The 17,485-nt window shown below is 46.5% G+C and overlaps 1 protein-coding gene across 3 annotated transcripts; it reads left to right on the plus strand.

Moving 5' to 3' along the window:
- Positions 1 to 201: 201 nt before the first annotated feature.
- Positions 202 to 16,052, plus strand: TMEM218 (transmembrane protein 218). 3 transcript variants are annotated; one of them, XM_050921768.1, is made up of 4 exons: positions 202 to 380; positions 1,786 to 1,896; positions 2,939 to 3,041; positions 14,395 to 16,052. In XM_050921768.1, exons 2-4 carry the CDS (start codon positions 1,787 to 1,789, stop codon positions 14,527 to 14,529), a joined length of 348 nt encoding a protein of 115 aa, XP_050777725.1. In that variant the 5' UTR covers positions 202 to 380; position 1,786; the 3' UTR covers positions 14,530 to 16,052. The 3 variants fall into 3 exon arrangements, with proteins under 3 accessions (XP_050777725.1, XP_050777726.1, XP_050777724.1); XM_050921769.1 differs by lacking the exon at positions 202 to 380 and adding an exon at positions 423 to 960; XM_050921767.1 differs by lacking the exon at positions 202 to 380 and having other exon boundaries at positions 1,764 to 1,896.
- The last annotated feature ends 1,433 nt before the right edge of the window (positions 16,053 to 17,485 follow it).

The raw sequence follows: 17,485 nt of genomic DNA on the forward strand, positions 1-17,485 counted from the left end.
GAGAAAGAGGTGCTGATGAGAGGGGAATGCTGACTGGTGCATAGCCACAGCCCGGAATAGAAGCTTATCTGCGATTGGCTCTCTTCGGCGCCCCGTCCTTTGCGCTCGAGCAGCCGGAGGAGAGCGCTGAGCGAAGCCCGCGAGGGTCGGGGCTCGGCTGGTGCCGCCCTATCCGCGAGACCGCCCCCAGGGCCCCCGCGCGCGGCCGGCTGTGAGGCGCTGGCTCCGGCAGGGCAGGGCCGGTCAACCGGCCTCGGGGAGAGGCGCTGTCACTCCCCGAGCTCGGCCGGGTCCCTGGCGGGCTCAGCGCATCACGTCCCCCGGGGCGGCTGAGGCTGCGCCTGGCCACTGCGGGGCGCGCCCCTCCCCCGAGCGTGGAGGTGAGTTGGGAGCCTCAATACCCGTGGGGAGCGGGGCCTGGCTTGAAGTGGTTTCCATCAGATCCAGGGGTTGCAGTTTGGGGCCAGGGCTCTCAGCCCCCCCACTAGAAAGACTGTTCCTGTGCCCTGTCTGGGCCTGGTCCCCTACGCAGGAAATCTGCTGGTATGTGTCAGCTAGAGCCCTGGGTCCCCCCAGCATGGCCATCCCCCCTCTCAGATGGGTTCCAGGGGCACAGCAGCAGACAGCTGGGTGCTCCTGTCCCTCAGGGACCTGGGCCTCACACCTAGTTGTGTGGCACTGCTTTAGGCAACACGGAAACAGAACGGCGTTGGCCAGGTGGTGGGACCTTGCAGTACCTGCCAAGTCACACCCATGCGGGGGACCCCATTGTGTAGAGCAAAATGCTGCTGGTCGGGGACAGAATCGTCCCAAGGCCTGGATCTGCCAGCTGGATCACTTCTAGGTGATGGATTGCTTGGAAACTCCGGATTATTTCTGTGCTGGCGGAAATGACCAGAACTGTTTTCCTACCATGCGGATGGACTGTGGGTGAATGTAGCCCATTAGTGGCTTTCGTTGGTGAGTGAAAAATGTATTGTCCCAGCTTGTAGTAGAAAAGGTTAATAGGTATTTAAACATTATTCATTCCAGATGTCATCAGCGAAAGGAAATTCGCATACATAAAATACACAAAAAAGAGGAGTCCTAATGGCACCTTAGTGACTAACACATTTATTTGGGCATAAGCTTTTGTGGGCTAAAACCCAAACTGTTGTTTTTGCTGATACAGACTAACACGCCTACCATTCTGAAACCTGTCTTAAAATACACAGTATGCTAAACCCTTAGTGTATTTGGCTGATGTAATGAGCATCGATTCTTTTGTAATAATAACCTTTATTTGTGTAGCACCTTTCATCTAGCTGGTTCCCAAAGTGTTCTACATATTTAGCAAATGGTACACAAGCTGTGCGCTAGGATCACTTCATTAAGATACACTCCTCTTGGGTGGAATGCATTTAATAGTACACACAACACTACGTAACAGTTTAGAATAGGAATGTATTTTTTAAAAAGTCCGTATGAACCTGGAATTTGGGTAAATAGAATATAGTTAACAACTAGTCCTAAAACAAAAAATCTCCTTGTTCTTACACTTCCAGTGTCATCACATAGCATTTCCTGAAGAATAATTGCCAGATGAAATTACTTGCTAGAGGAGATGGTGTTAGTTTCCCAGGTTGTTCTTTGCGCTTAGATTGTTAATGTTAAAGTATTTGTTTTTATTTTTGAATAATTACCTGTTTTAAAGGAAGGAAAAATGGAACCTGCAGAGAAAATCTATCCTCTGTGATAGAGGAGGCCAGCTGAAGCAGGTTTGCTGATGCTTTCTCTCTTCTCCAGAATGGCTGGCACTGTGCTTGGGGTGGGGCCAGGAGTATTTATCTTAGCACTGCTCTGTGTCTTGATGTTGCTGCTCTGCATGCTGTTATCCAGGACCTCTGGTCTTGCAAGGTAAGGAGATGTAGCCTTCTGGATAAAGAAAGCTAAAGTTATTAGAGGTGAAATGTCTGACTGTCCTCAGACATCTGGATTTTAGGGCACTGTTTCTTTAATTCCTCACAGCTTGAATAGGATCCATTTTAATCTGTTAAAATAGCAGACTCTCATTAACTTCAGTGGGGGTTAGAATGAGTCCATAAACACTAGCCAGCTCATTTGCAGTCTGTCCTCTCTGTAGAGTGCTACAGTGTGTAGAGTACCTGTACATACCAAGGAGGGTGGGAAGGATTATTGGCGGATTTGGGGTGTGAACTGTCATATTTCATTCCTAAAGGCACTTTTCCAGGACTTGGCCTTTCCCATATGTCTTTTTGCTGCAGCAGTAAAGATTAAATCACTTCAGGAGATTGTCACTCTAAAAGCTCTTGTGTGGTTCTGGGACAAGATGCTGATTGACTAAGAGACTCATCTGTTTTTTAAGTCTTTGCTCACTGAGCCAAGAGTCACCCAGTGAAAGTCAAGTAAATAATTAAAATTATTGATTCAAGCAAACATAACTATTGCCCAGTGCTCTTATGGGTAGGCAGTACAGAGACTATCCAATATCAGGCTCCAGCAAAACATCCAATTCAAACCTTACTCTGCAAGGCTGAAATTTTTCAATGCTACCTAGGGGATAAAGTGGAAATCCTGTGACCAGTTGTGCTAAACGGTTTTGAAAATCAGATTTTCTGTGTACTGCTTCACTACCAGTGTCTCTGCTTTATGGGAAATGACTATCTTTCATTTCAGGATATTGGCACTTTCCTTCATATCTTAATGAGAAAGACAAGAGTAGAATTCCTTTGAATTTGTGATGGCTGCTTTTCTTTGGAGACCTGTGACTGCACTAAATACCTGGGCTGGGGTTAGGCCAAGAAGGGGGATATGGGGCTATTGGTTTGTTTAATGTGGTATGGACAAAATGTGAGCAGTGTAAATGTCTCATTTATGAATGGAGCTGTGTGGCTGGGAGACCTAACAGTGGGATTCTTCCTGTCTGATTCTTCCCCAGATTCTCTGTCATTATGATTTTCTTCTCTGCTGTGATCGTTATGTTGGTTCTGGTACTTTTCCCTCGTGCCAGTGAGTTCCCAGCACCGGCTACAGAAATAAAGGTAAACTCATTTCTTTCCCCCATTTCAGTCTCTCTGTCCTGGCTGTTACACCTTGTTTAATGTAGGCCACTGGCTTTCAAGTGGGGTGGGGGTAAAATGAGGTGGTCAGGGGATGTGGGGCTGTGGCTGACCAGGTGTCCAGGACAGGGCGGGATAGCAATGGAGAGAGTGTGCAGGGAGTCCCTTGCATTCAGATATGGGGGATGGAAGCTCAGCCCAGCCTCAGCAGCAACTTGCTGCTTTCTCTCCTCTCTTCTTTGGCCACTGGTGACTCACTGCCAGCTCTCCCCTCTGCTGCCCTGCCCCAGATACCTGGCTGGCTGCCCCCCCCCCCCCACATATTTTAAGTCCTTTGGAGCCAGAGTAAGAGGCACAAGTAGAGTGGGGTGATTAGGACCCCCTGGTCTGTTCCATAATGCCAAGGGCTTCTCTGTGGGTGGAGTCAGCTGGGTCCTGCCACTGCCCTACTGTCCGCAGTGAGTCATTTTCTGACATGGATGAATGGGAGTTCACAGATTCTAAGACCAGAAGGGATCATTATGATTATCTAATCTAACCTCCTGTATAGCACAGGCCATAGAACTCCCCCCCAGATAATTCCTAGAGCTGGTCTTCTAAAAAAAAAACCAAAAAAAACCCCATAAAATAAAAAAAATCCAATCTTAATTTTTAAATTGTCATATGGAAAGTCTACCATGATCCTTGGTACACTGTTCCAATGGCTAATTACTCGCACAGTCTGAATTTATCTAGCATTAACTTTCAGCCATTGAATCATGTTGTACCTTTCTCAGCTAGATAGAACAGTAGTCCTTAAGTATTTGTTCCCCCTGTAGGTACTTATAGACTGTAATCAAGTCACCTCTCCACCTTCTCTTTGTTAAACTAAACAGATTGAGCTCCTTGAGTTTATCACCATACAGTATGTTTTCTAATCCTTTAATCATTCTTGTGGCTCTTCTCTGAACCCTTTTCAATTTATCAACATCCTCCTTGAATTGTGGACACCAGAACTGGACATTGTATTCCAGTATCAGTCACATCAATGCCAAGTACAGAGGTAAAATAACCTCTCTGCTCCTATTTGAGTTTCCCTATTTATGCATCCAAGGGTCTCATTAGCTCTTTTGGCCACAGTGCCATACTGGGAGCTCATGTTCAGTTGACTATCCACTACAACCCCCAAATCTTTTTTCAGAGGCACTGGTTCCCAGGATTGAGTCCCCCATCCTGTAAATATGGCCTACATTCTTTGTTCCTAGATGTATGCCTTTACATTTAGCTGTATTGAATGCATATTGTTTGCCTATGCCCATTTTACCAAGTGATCCAGATAGCTCTGAATCCGTGACTTGTCCTCTTCATTATTTACCTCACTCCCAATTATTGTGTCATCTGCAAACTTTATCAGTGATGATTTTGCTTTCTTCCAGGTCATTGATAAAAATGTTGAATAGCATAAGACCAAGAATTGAGCCCTGTAGGACCCCACTGGAAACAAACCTGTTCGTGTCAATTCCCTGTTTGCAGTTATAGTTAACAGTTTGCAGTTAGCTAGTTTTTAATCCATTTAATGAGTGTGATATTAATTCTAATTTTTTAAATCAGAATGTTGAGCAGTACCAAGTCCAAAACTTTATGGAAGTCACAGTTTGTTAGGTCAATACTATTACCTTTATCAAGCAAACTTGTGCTCTCATTAAAAAAAAAAAAAAAAAAAAAAAGGTCCATTTTCCATAAGCCCACATTGATTCGCATTAATTACATTACATTCCTTTTGGTCTTTATTAATCAAGTTCCTTATCAAGTGCTCCATTATCTTACCCAAGATTAGTGTGAGGCTGATAAGCATATAATTATTCGAGTCATCCTTTTTAAAAATTGGCACAATTTTTGCTTTCTTCAGATCTTCTGAAACTTCCCTAGTTATCCAAAACTTACTGAAAATCTATGTTAATGGTCTAGTGAGCTGCTCCGCTGGCTCTTTCAAAACTCTTAGATGCAAATTATCAGGATCTGCTGATTTTAAAATGTCTAACTTTAGTAGCTGCTGTTTAACATCCACCAAAGAGACTAGTGGAATGGAAAAAGTGTTCTCATCACCAGATGATGAGATTATATCATCTGGTTCTCCCTGCCCACCCCCGACTTAGTTTTTTGCATTTTTATTTTATCACTTCCATCTGCCATGCTGGAGCCTCTGTATTTATTTATTAACAAATCAAACTTGCAGAATTTTTAAATATTGTGTGCAGAATTTTTAATTTTTGTTGGCACAGAACGCCCTCAGGAGTAACTCTCCTTGTCTTCTCAGCAGCCTTTGTTATCGAGCAGATGTGCTACAGCAGGGGTCTCAAACTCAATTTACCTTAGGGCCAGTGCCAGTCTTCAGATCCTCCCAGCGGGCCAGTGATGTCACTGAAGATGGTGTTCAGAAAATAAAACGTTTATATTGTATTTTTTATTTTTAATTTCTTAGAAATAATAAAACTGTCAGCACTTTATATAGATCTTCACCTACAAGAGAGTTTTTAGTGTTTGCCAGACACCTGGCAATGCTTTGGTTCTGTCAGTTTGTTGATGTTTGGCCTCAGTGACTGAGCAGTTGAAACCTTCAGGATTTCAATAAAGTGCGAATCAGATAGTTTTGTTCGGTCCACTTTCCCACTCTTCATGCTTTGCTGACAGCAGGACTTTGCTGGGCTGGGCCTCCTTGGGCACAAAAGCTGCTGAAGAGGAGGCACAGTCATGGTCTGCTGACTGGTCAGATGGAGGGGATGAGGTGCATGGCTACTATCCTAAAGAGATGAGGCAGTGGGTGGTTCTAATCCTTCCTGTGTGTCTGGGATTATGCTCCCATCAGGTTCAGTGCCTCCTGGTGCCTCTGTTGAGATGGCCCTCTCCTACACAACCTACCAATATTACATGGGACAGTGGGTAAAAAAGTAAATAAAGGACCCCATTTCATTACACAGACCTGCAGTGCCAACAGCTAGAAAGAGCATCTTTCCTCTTATCTTATCTGCAGGCACCAGGCATATTACCTCCCTGTAGGCGCCGTTCCCTGGAGCTCCCATTGGCTATGGGGTCAGTGCTCGCGGAGAGAGGAGCCAGAGGCAGCTTGCCCCCTTGCGCTATCATTGGAGCCTCACGAGTCATGTCACCTCCCAGTCCGTTTCCCACTCTTTTCCCTTGCTCCCTGGGCCTCATGCTGCCCCAGCTGACTCTGCCCAGTGACTAGTGATGCTTTTTGTCTTAGTTAATTAGCTTCTTAGAGTTGGTAGGACAATTCTCACCTTTTCATGTTCTCTCTATGTATATACATCTCCTCACTATATGTTCCATTCTATGCCTCCGATGAAGTTGGCTGTAGCCCATGAAAGCTTATGCTCAAATAAATTTGTTAGTCTCTAAGGTGCCACAAGTACTCCTGTTCTTTCAGCCTCCATGGCTGACTCTGCCTGGCGACTAGTGATGGTATCTCTGTTGCTCTTCCCTGGCCAATGGGAGCATGCTGGGGTTGTGCCTACAGCAGACAGCCAACGGCATAGCCAGGGCCAGTGCAACCATTTAGGTGATCTAGGACTCAGGATAGGGCACTGGGATTTGGGGGGCGCCATTTTCTTTGACAGTGACTGCGGTGGCCGGATCTTCAGCCGCCCCAGTTGCCGCCGGCATTTAGGCGGAGGGAGCTGGGGCAGGGGAGTGCGGGGAGGGCCGCCTGCAGCAAGTAAGGGTGAGGGGGCGGCACGCAGGGGAACTCCCTGCCCCAGCTCACCCCTACCCCGCCTCCTCCCTGAGCATGCCATGGCTGCTTCACTTCTCCCACCTCCCAGGCTTGCAGCGCCTAAGCTGATTGGCGCTGCAAGCCTGGGAGGCAGGAGAAGTGAAGCAGCGACGGCGTGCTCGGGGAAGAGACGGGGCAGGAGTGAACTGCTTCACTTCTCCGGCCTCCCAGGCTTGCGGCGCCAATCAGCTTAGGCGTCGCAAGCCTGGGAGGTGGGAGAAGTGAAGAAATGGCGGCATGCTTGGGGTGTTCGTGTGTGAAGCAGGGGTGAGCTGGGGTGGGGGAGGTTCCTCAGGGCAGGGGGTGGTGGTGGGGAGCTGCCGCAAGGGGGGCCTCAGGGTGGAGGTGTGGGGGGGGGCACAAGGTGGAAGTTTTGCCTAAGACATGAAACATCCTTGCAGTGGCCCTGCGCATAGCTGCATCTCTCCTGCTTGCTCCCCTCCCGCCTCCCCCACCCTCCAACCCTCTCGGCTGACAGCCACAAGGGCCAGATGAAAGAACTTTTAAAAAAGTTTCCGCAGGCCGCAGTGGGGGGTTCTCAGGCCACAGATGGCCTGTGGGCTAGGATTTTGAGATACCTCTGTGCTACAGGGTTACATGTCACCCTGAGAAAGCTGTAGCTATGTGACTTCATTCCAGGTCAAGTTTGATCATTGCAGCTCACTTTAAGTGCACAAAAGCATGGATCCCTGTAGCCAAGTCTTTGCCCAATAGGATGGGCTGCAGTCTGCTGACTGTCTGTAGTGTGAAGTGAGTGCTATTTGCAGCTGTGGTTATATGAGCATCCTGAGTCCCCTACCTCTCATCTCTGCAGCATGTACATGCTAGGTACGCAGGGTTTATCGCACACCAAGAAGGAAAACTTTGTGGAGCCCCTTGTTAGATATTGCAAGCACATCACTATTATAGTTGCCATTCTGACTCTCTCAATCCCTGTTATGATCTAGAGTAACCCAGACTACCGTATTCTGGAATTCTTGCATTTGACAGTTCTGCTTGTATTCTTGCAAATTGGTATTTGCATCCCTATGGATCCTACCTCCTAAATTCCTTTCCATGGAAGTCCCTAGTCAGGATTGGAACTCTATGTGCAGTGCTTTGGTGGCCTAGCCTATCTGCGCAGTATAGTTTCTAGCCAGGAGCTGCAGTTTCCTGTCATCTTTCTTGCATGCAGGAAAGCTTTTTGCATTCTGCTAGGATAGTTCTTACTCTCTGATTAACTGATCATGAGGTAGAGGCATTTGTCACTCTTTTAATCAGAGGTAACCCATGCCTCACCATCACCTCGCTGCTCAAACCCTCCTGGAGCCCTTGCCTGGCTCCTGCTTTGAGTACTATACCTCTCCCCTTGTCTCTTTCTACCCTCCATGAACTCAGAACGCCTTCGCTAAAGTCATCTCCTCCTCCTCCTCCTGCCATATTTCGCATTCCCTCCCCACACACCCTCGCATACTTTCTTTAATTCTGCTGTGGCTCCTGGTCTCTTGCCACATCTTCCCTCCTGTGCTCCTTTGGCAACACACAACCTTTTCTCTCTCCTCCTTTGTCTTTCTTCAACTTTGATCTTTTCACCTTCCATCAGGCTGCCGTCTGGCCCCACGTAAAACAGTCTTCACCATTTTATCCACTAAACTTCAGTGCTCTCTCCTCTTTGGTATTTCATTTGCTTCCTCACCAGTAATAATCCCCATACTGTCTGTCTGGTCTTTGCCTTAGCTTAAAATCTTCAGGGTAGGAAATGTGACTTGTTCTGCATCTGTAAATTGCTGTGTAAATCTCTTGGCACTATAAATAGGATTTTTAATTTTGACAATCCCATAACAGGTCAGTCTGTGAGCTTTTTTTCATTCTCTCTCTTGTCACTGCCGTTGGCCAGGGGGGAGGGATAGCTCAGTGGTTTGAGCATTGGCCTGCTAAACCCAGGGTTGTGAGTTCAGTCCTTGAGGGGGCCACTCTTTACACCATCTTTTCACTCACACTGCAGCAATTAATTCCCCTGTTTTGCTGGGCTTGCCTGGGAATGGAGCTGGAAGATAGGCCTTTACAGCAGATTGCTTTTGAGTTTTTCCTGATCATCTACCTTTAGCTTCCAGGGCCTCTGTGCTACAGTGTCAGCTTGTAGGTACTGACAGATTCTCATACCAGTTTTCACCAAAAGGCTTGTGGGCTGGACTCTTAGTAGGCAAATGATCCTATGGTTCCTTTATCATCACACACCTGACTGTGTCCCAGTATAAAAAGCCCTTTCTTAGCACTCTGATTCCCTGTGTCCTTGAGGAACTCTCAGAGCTTGAGGAATGTTCACCTTGTTCTTCTGCCTTTGGAAGATGGGTACCTTCGAAGGGAAATTTTCTGTTCATCCTTGGTTTTCCTCTGGCAGAACACTGGCTGTTTGACTGGAGGATGCAGGCAGGCAGTTCTGTGGTGAGCCTGCTGTGCTGCACTCCAAGGTGGCTTGCCTCAAAACCTCTCTGTCTCTTGCTTGTTGCACAGTGCAGCTTGCCTGGCCTCAAATAATTTTGCTTGGTTTCTGGGAGCTCAAGCTGCCTTCATCACTTCTTGCTCACTTTTCTAAATTAGACAACAAATGCTTTGGTTCAGGGGCCATACCTTTCTTTGCCTTCTTTGCAGCACCCAGCATGCTTGTGAGCATTACAGAGTAATAATCACTTGGCAAGTAGTCCTGCATTCAGCACCCTGCCTAACCCTCCCCTGCCCTTCTCAATCATTTACCCTTAATTCCACTTGCCTTCTGGCTCAGAGCCAGATTGCTGTCCTTTCTCCTTCCTGAGAGCTTGGTCTCTGTTGGCCATAGTTTAGGGGTTTGGATTCTCTTGACTCCTGCTCACACCATGCTGTTTTCTGTGTTTGTCTTATTCCTGCTCTACATCTCCCAGCCCTTCTGTAGGTGTTTAGGGTTTTGAATACCCAAAGTGGTCTTTCCCATATTCTATTATTAGTATGCAGAGGAATGTTACTCACTTTCTAAATACTGAGTTGTGTGGTGTGTGTAGTGTTTCCCTGGTGTTATCTGGACTGGTGATCTGCTAAGTCACGCCAATCTTCGACTTTGGGAGCCAGCCTTACTCTGCTGTGCTGTGAGAACCCTCACTCCTGGGCTGTTCACATACAGCCTCTGACATGTAAGTGGCTCCCAGCTACGTGAGTGAGCACTTTTGGCCAGCTGCTGCTTGGATTGTGCAACCGAATGATACTCGCCAATATCTCTGGTCCCAGACACAACCCTAGGAATCTCCATCTTGCAGTGTCCAGTTATGCCTGATGGATGCTGCAAGCTTATAAAAGCTAGTCAATTTAACAAAGACATTGATTTGTACCAGGCTTGTTATCTCTGACATGCTTCAAACCAAATACACTGCTTCAGGTAGAACAAACAAATTTATTAACTACAAAAGATCAATTTTAAGTGATTATAAGTCAAAGCAGAAGAAGTCAGATTTGGTCAAATGAAACAAAAGCAAAATGCTTTCTAAGATGATCTTAACACTTTTTTTTTCAGTGCCCTAATTTAAGGGCAGACTTAGATGATTCTCATCACAGGCTGGTTGCTCTTCAGCCAGGCTCTCCCCTTTGATCAGCGTTTCAGTTGCTTGGTGGTGATGTCTGTAGATGGAGTTGGAAGAGAGAGCCAATATGGCAAACATCTCTCCCTTTTAAAGTGTCATTTCTTCTCTCTTGGCTTTGCCCCCCACCTTCAGAGTCAGGTGAGGAGTAGTACATCATCGTCGTCCCAAACTGACCAAGGGAAGTGGGGTGACTCACTTGAGAATCCAACAGATCCTTTGTTGCTGCTTAGGCCAGTGTCCTTTTTTTCCTGTTAGGCTGGGCTGGGTTTGTCGCATACGTGCCCTGATGAGGTGTGAACTGCCTCTCTGCTCCTGGAGAATTACAGAATCATAGAATATCAGGGTTGGAAGGGACCTCCAGGAGGTCATCTAGTCCAGCCCCCTGCTCAAAGCAGGACTAATCCTAAAACCTGGGGGATTTTCGCCTTTCTCTGCAGCGTGGGGCACGGGTCACTTGCTGGAAGGGTCTCTGCACCTTCAAGTCTTTAAACCATGATTTAAGGACTTCAGTGGCTCAGACACAGGTTTGATACAGGAGTGGGTGGATGAGATTCTGTGTCCTGCATTGTGCAGGAGGTCCGACTAGATGATCATAGTGGTCCCTTCTGACCTTAGTCTATGATTCTAATCCCCAACTAAATCATCCCAGCCAGGGCTTTGTCAAGCCTGACCTTAAAAACCTCTAAGGAAGGAGATTCCACCACCTCCCTGGGTAACCCATTCCAGTGCTTCACCACCCTCCTAGGGAAAAAGGTTTTCCTAATATCCAACTTAAACCTTCCCCCCTGCAACTTGAGACCATTACTCCTTGTTCTGTCATCTGCTATCACTTAGAACAGTCTAGATCCATCCTCTTTGGAACCCCCTTTCAGGTAGTTGAAAGCAACTATCAAATACCCCCTCATTCGTCTCTTCTGCAGATTAAATAATCCCAGTTCCCTCAGCTTCTCCTCATAAATCATGTGCTCCAGATCATTAATGAAGATATTGAACAAAACCGGCCATAGGACCGACCCTTGGGGTACTCTGCTTGATACCGGCTGCCAACTGGACATGGAGCCATTGATCACTACCCATTGAACCCGATGATCTAGGCAGCTTTCTATCCACCTTATAGTCCATTAATCCAGCCCATATTTCTTTAACTTGCTGGCAAGAATACTGTGAGAGACCATATCAAAAGCTTTGCTAAAGTCAAGGAATAACACGTCCACTGCTTTCCCCTCTATCTCATCATAAAAGGCAATTAGGTTAGTCAGGCATGACTTGCCCTTGGTGAATCCATGCTGACTGTTCCTGATTGCTTTCCTCTCCTCTAAGTGCTTCAGAATTGATTCCTTGAGGACCTGCTCCACAATTTTTCCACGGACTGAGGTGAGGCTTACTGGCCTGTAGTTCCCTGGATCCTCCTCCTTCCTTTTTCTAAAGATGAGCACTACATTAGCCTTTTTCCAGTCATCTGGGACCTCCCCCGATCGCCATGAGTTTTCAAAGATAATGGCCAATGGCTCTGCAATCACATCCGCCAACTCCTTTAACACCCTCTGATGCAGTGCATCCAGCCCCATGGAATTGTGCTCGTCCAGCTTTTCTAAATAGTCCTGAACCACTTCTTTTTCCACAGAGAGCTGGTCCCCTCTTTCCCATGCTGTGCCACCCAGTGCAGTTGTCTGGGAGCTGACCTTGTTTGTAAAGACAGAGGCAAAAAAAGCATTGAGTACCTTAGCTTTTTCCACATCCTCTGTCACTAGGTTGCCTCCCTCATTCGGTAAGGGGCCCATACTTTCCTTGACTTTCTTGTTGTTAACATACCTGAAGAAACCCTTCTTGTTACTCTTAACATTTCTTGCTAGCTGCAACTCCAAGTGTGATTTGACCTTCCTCATTTCACTCCTGCATGCCTGAGCAATATTTTTATACTCCTTCCTGGTCATTTGTCCAATCTTCCACTTCTTGTAAGCTTCTTTTTTGTGTTTAAGATCAGCAAGTATTTCACTGTTAAGCCAAGCTGATCGCTTGCCGTATTTACTATTGTTTCTACACATTGGGATGGTTTGTTCCTGCAACCTCAATAAGGTTTCTTCAAAATACAGCCAGCTCTCCTGGACTTCTTTCCCCTTCATGTTATTTTCCCAGGGGATCCTGCCCATCAGTTCCCTGAGGGAGTCAAAGTCTGCTTTTCTGAAGTCCAGGGTCCATATTCTGTTGCTCTCCTTTCTTCCTTGTGTCAGGATCCTGAACTCGACATCTCATGGTCACTGCCTTGCAGATTCCCATCCACTTTTGCTTTCCCTACTAATTTTTCCCTGTTTGTGAGCATCAGGTCTAGAAGAGCTCTTCCCCTAGTTGGTTCTTCCAACACTCGTGCCAGGAAATTTTCCCCTGTACTTTCCAAAACTTTGCATTGGATACCACACAGTCATATTATAAGGATGAACATGGGAGTGTAGGGTGTTTCCTCAAGGTACAGAGTATCACAGTGTGGTATGAGAGGTTCTTATTTTTTTTTTCTCTGTCCTGCATGTAAATTGCTTTGCTCCAAGTAAATCTTGGAGCTGAGATCAAGGGCCATGGTCAAAATAGAATGTAGTGTACATGTCAGACAAGCCAGCAGAATCAAAATGCTCATTTACAGGATCTCCAGAACTAGCCCCTGAAGCAGTCCGGCTTGATACTATATCAATAATACATGACCTGGGCTTTCTATGCTCAAAGCCTGCTAATTGGCTAATTAAAAAGTGAAAGTGTTGAACGAGCAAACATGTCACTCTCAAGAGACTTGTTCTGTAGCAGAGCCAAGGTCAAGCTTGTGTTAACACTGTTTCATAATATTCACCTTTGTTATAAGCAATCCCAGAAGCTCGGAGGATGATTTCATAATCCTGGGCTTTCTGTTTGGTGTTTCTCACTATCACTTTGTCTACCGTCTGTGTCTGCATCTTCGCTAAATAATGAGATTCTTTTCCTGCCACATATCCTCTGTAAGTACAGTGGTGCCTGATATCAGCGCCCATAAATATAAAGATCAGTGACTAATATTCTGGGAGAAGCAGCTGTGTGACTTGGAGTTCATAAAATAACTGGTTGACTTAAGGGAAATAATTGCTAGACAAGATTTCAGCTCTTGTCTCACTGTCATGATCTGTGGCCACATGTGATTCTAGTGAGCTGAGTATGGTTAGCTTAGGGCTATTTTGAACCTCATGTGTCAGATTCTGCACTCCTCGTTCACCTAAGATTCTCATTGAATTCTATGGAAGTTTGTGTCCAAGGAATGCAGAACTGGACTCCGTTCAGTGATTAAACACTTTCTCATTCATCTAAATAGTGGGTACCTGCTGCTTCCTGGCTTAGCTTAACTCTCACCTTTAGAACTAAGCTTAACATAGGAAGGGAACAGGACCCTATTATATAAACCCACTCGCAAGTGATAGCATTAGAACCACTACCCAGTAATCAGAACCAACAGAGAAATTCAGTGTGAGTACTACCATGAATGTTTCATGTGAACCTGTTAGATTTAAAATAAGAGGATGGCAGCTCTGTGGGTCAAATGCTAGCACTGTGGGTTGGTATTCAGCAGAACAGGCTTAGAATTTTATTCTGGCTAAGGCTGCTTTGGAATTGGTGCACACAGTCCCAGAGGGAGAAGACATCCCTTTTGTTACTCAGCAGTGACCCCTGCCAGCGGGTTAGGCAGAGCAGCCTGTGTTTATCTGAGAAATCCTGCTGAGACATGGCACATTTGGGAAGGGGTGTAGCTCCACCCCTGCCTGCCTGCATGGATCTGCCACCTTTATCTTGGCTGGCTTTTCCTTTTCAGAAGGCCAAAAGTTATATTCTATTTTCTACTGCCTGGCACACCATCTTTTACAGCAAACTGGTCAAATTGCCATGGTACCCGTAGTAGGGCTTTTGTTAACAGTGATAAAGAAGGAAATGATGCTGTTGTAATTTGTGACCTTTCCACTCTCCTCAGATCGTGGACACCTTCTTTATTGGCCGCTACGTCCTGGTCTCTCTTCTCAGTGTGACGTTTCTAGGAAGCCTGTTCCTGGTTCTGGTTCACCATGTCTTGGAGCCAGTGTATGCTAAACCACTCCGAGTTAACTAGCTATTATGAAGAAGGGAATTCCCTATGCTCCAAAGCAGACAAGTCACCAGTTGGGTAAAGAAAATATGCTCTCCAAATCTCTCCAGAAGCCTTTCTTCAAGTGATGTCATGATACCTACACTGACTTCCAGAATCAGCATCTGCTTTCTGAGGCCCTGGCATCTCCAGAATGAAGTTGTAGAATGTGTATGCTTTGGACTGGATAATTACCAAGAGCAGCTTCTGTGTTTTTTGAAGCTGAGAACTGTTTCCTGGCAGAGACAGGGCTGCTTACAGACTTCATCATGTCTCACCAGTATTTGTTTCCAGGGGTATATCTATGATCTCTGTTCTATGGAAATTCAGCTCGTCTTGCTTCTCCTGTGCCTCATCTACAGTTATAGTTCTGTCTGAAACTTCCTAAAAGATCTGATCCTTACCCGAACCACTGGGGTCTAAAAGTCAGGCTGGACATCTTTCCAGCATAGGAGGTGGTGCAGAATGCCATGATGGAGGCCTGAGCTGGTGCTTTTGGCTGAAAGTGGGATGTGTGGAAATACATAAATAAAAAGAGAAACTGAACTTGGAGGCTTTAGCCCAGCTCAGTTTGAACTGTGGGTGTCAGAAGTTTGGGTTGGTTTATCTGTCCCTGCCGTTTTTGTCATTTGTAATCATTCTTGAAACACCTGAGAAATGATTTCAGAGGCAGAAGCAAGTGGAGAGGGTAAACTCATGGGAAAGTGAGATCCTATTTTTATGGCAATAAAGAAGCAGGAACAGGAACAACCAAATATTGTTTCTCAGTTTCTCTGACTTGGAAAGCACTGACATGGCAGTTCAAATGTGTTGCTTATGCACAGCTCGGAATCCAGGGGCTCTTTCAGAGACACTCTGGCACAAGCAACTGCATCCATGTTGCCTTTCTTGAGGTCGCTCTGAACTGTGGTTTACTTTACCTTCTCCTTGTTCCCTTGGAGAGGGTCGGGGAGGGGATTGTGAGCTCCACTATGTAGGGAGCTGAATGTGCATGTCACTAGATATTCCCACCAGCACTTCGGGGGGGGCGGGGGGGAACCTGATGCAGAAGGTGGAACCACTGAAGGGAGGCTGGAGATGGCGCGTAGGGACAGAATGGTTGGAACAGATGGGGGAACCTCTCCCACATGCTCTTCTGGGGGCTGAGGCGATCTGGCCCTGAGCCCCGTGCAAGAGTGAAGTTTTGAAAAGCAGCTTGTGTAAAAACTTAACACCTGAAAAATGCTGCAGGAGGAGGCAGTGGAGGAAACTGTAGGACATGCTGCTTTCCATGCATGACTAGGCTACCTGGCACCAAACTTTCTACTGTAATAAAAAACCATCTTTGGGCTGGGAATTGGGCCTGAGAAATTGTAGCCCAGATAGTAGTATTTTTTCTCAGACGCATTCAAAACCCTTTATAATGTATGTGCCACCTTAGACACTTCCCTAACACCCGTGGCACTTGGCAAGAACAGCGGTTGTGTAGCTAGAGCATTTTAATAAAGAAATCACACATTCATTCCAGGGCTCGGCTTTGTCATCAGCTCTTTTCTTTTCCGCCAGGTATTGCTTTGCACTATGTTTTATTTAGTGAGTTGTATTTAATGGATCCCCAGGGGCTTATTTGTTGCCCTCCCTTCTTCATGCAAGTGGGAAACTAATGAGTCCCTCTGAGAAGCCACTGGCTGACTAGTTCCTAAAGACAAAATAAAGATGATGACTGCGCCAGTCCCTATAACTGTAGAGGGGCCTTTACTTATGAGCCAGGCTGAAGCTCTGGTGCCACTCATGCTCTTTTTTGTGCACCAGCCGGTGATTGGTGTGCAACTTTAGGCCTGGATTCTCCAAAGGCATCTTGGTATTGGCCACTGGGGCCTTTCCAGTGATGTCGTAGCCATGTACATGCTCCTATTGGGACACACTTCACTGCTCAGTATTGAAAGGGCATATGACTAAAAAGTTCCAATAGGACACACTCTCTCGGTGTTGCTTTGGGGAACTTCTTGCCATCCCTATTGTTCCAGAAGGGAAAGCAAGGAACCGTTCTTCCAAAATTAGAAATGAGTGAAAGTAAGGATTTTGTCATGTTATTTAGGGCATATTGCTCTTGCAACATTTTCTGGGCATTTTGGGGGCAATGTAGATGTGTGTGTCTTTCGAACACTGACTCAGAAGTACAAAGTGGCTCTTTCCAGTGAGATTCTTGCTCATAATTCAGGCACCATGGCCAATAGGGTAGAAGTTGGTTTTATCTTCTCCTTTGTGAGGAGGAGATGGGGTAGGATAGATCATGAGAAAAAACATTGTTTATATAAACAAACACCTGAAGCCTCTGACTCCAGCCATGTATGGAAAGTCAGCCAGTTCCACTCAGCTTTCTGGGACGCCCGGGTCAAACTGCAGCAGAATGGCCCAGGGAGCATTTTATGTTCTCAGAAGCACAACACACTCATGAAGGGCAAACTTATATGCAAAACATTTGCATTAGGTCCTATGTTCAGCTATAGGTGCACCGCACAGGTAGGTGAGACTAGTCTTTGTGATGCCTCTAAGGCAGGGGTCGGCAACCTCTGACACACAGCTCACCTGGGTAAGCACCCTGGCAGGCCGGGCCAGTTTGGTTTTCCTGCCGTGTCTGCAGGTTCAACCGATCATGGCTCCCACTGGCCACGGTTCACTGCTCCAGGCCAATGGGGGCAGCGGGAAGCAGCGGCCAGCACATCCCTCGGCCCCCCACCTCCATTGGCCTGGAGTGGCTAACCATGGCCAGTGGGACCCGCGATCGGCCGAACCTGTGGACGTGGCAGGTAAACAAACTGACCTGGCCCTCGGGCAAGCCACGTGCCAGAGGTTGCTGACCCCTGCTCTAAGGTATAGTGTGCCACCACATAAGCAACAGAGCGTGCATTGCTTATTGTTATGTACTTGCATCATATCTGCCTATTCTAATACAATACTA

Source organism: Gopherus flavomarginatus, chromosome 13, assembly GCF_025201925.1.
Source record: "Gopherus flavomarginatus isolate rGopFla2 chromosome 13, rGopFla2.mat.asm, whole genome shotgun sequence".
NCBI lineage: Eukaryota > Metazoa > Chordata > Testudines > Testudinidae > Gopherus > Gopherus flavomarginatus.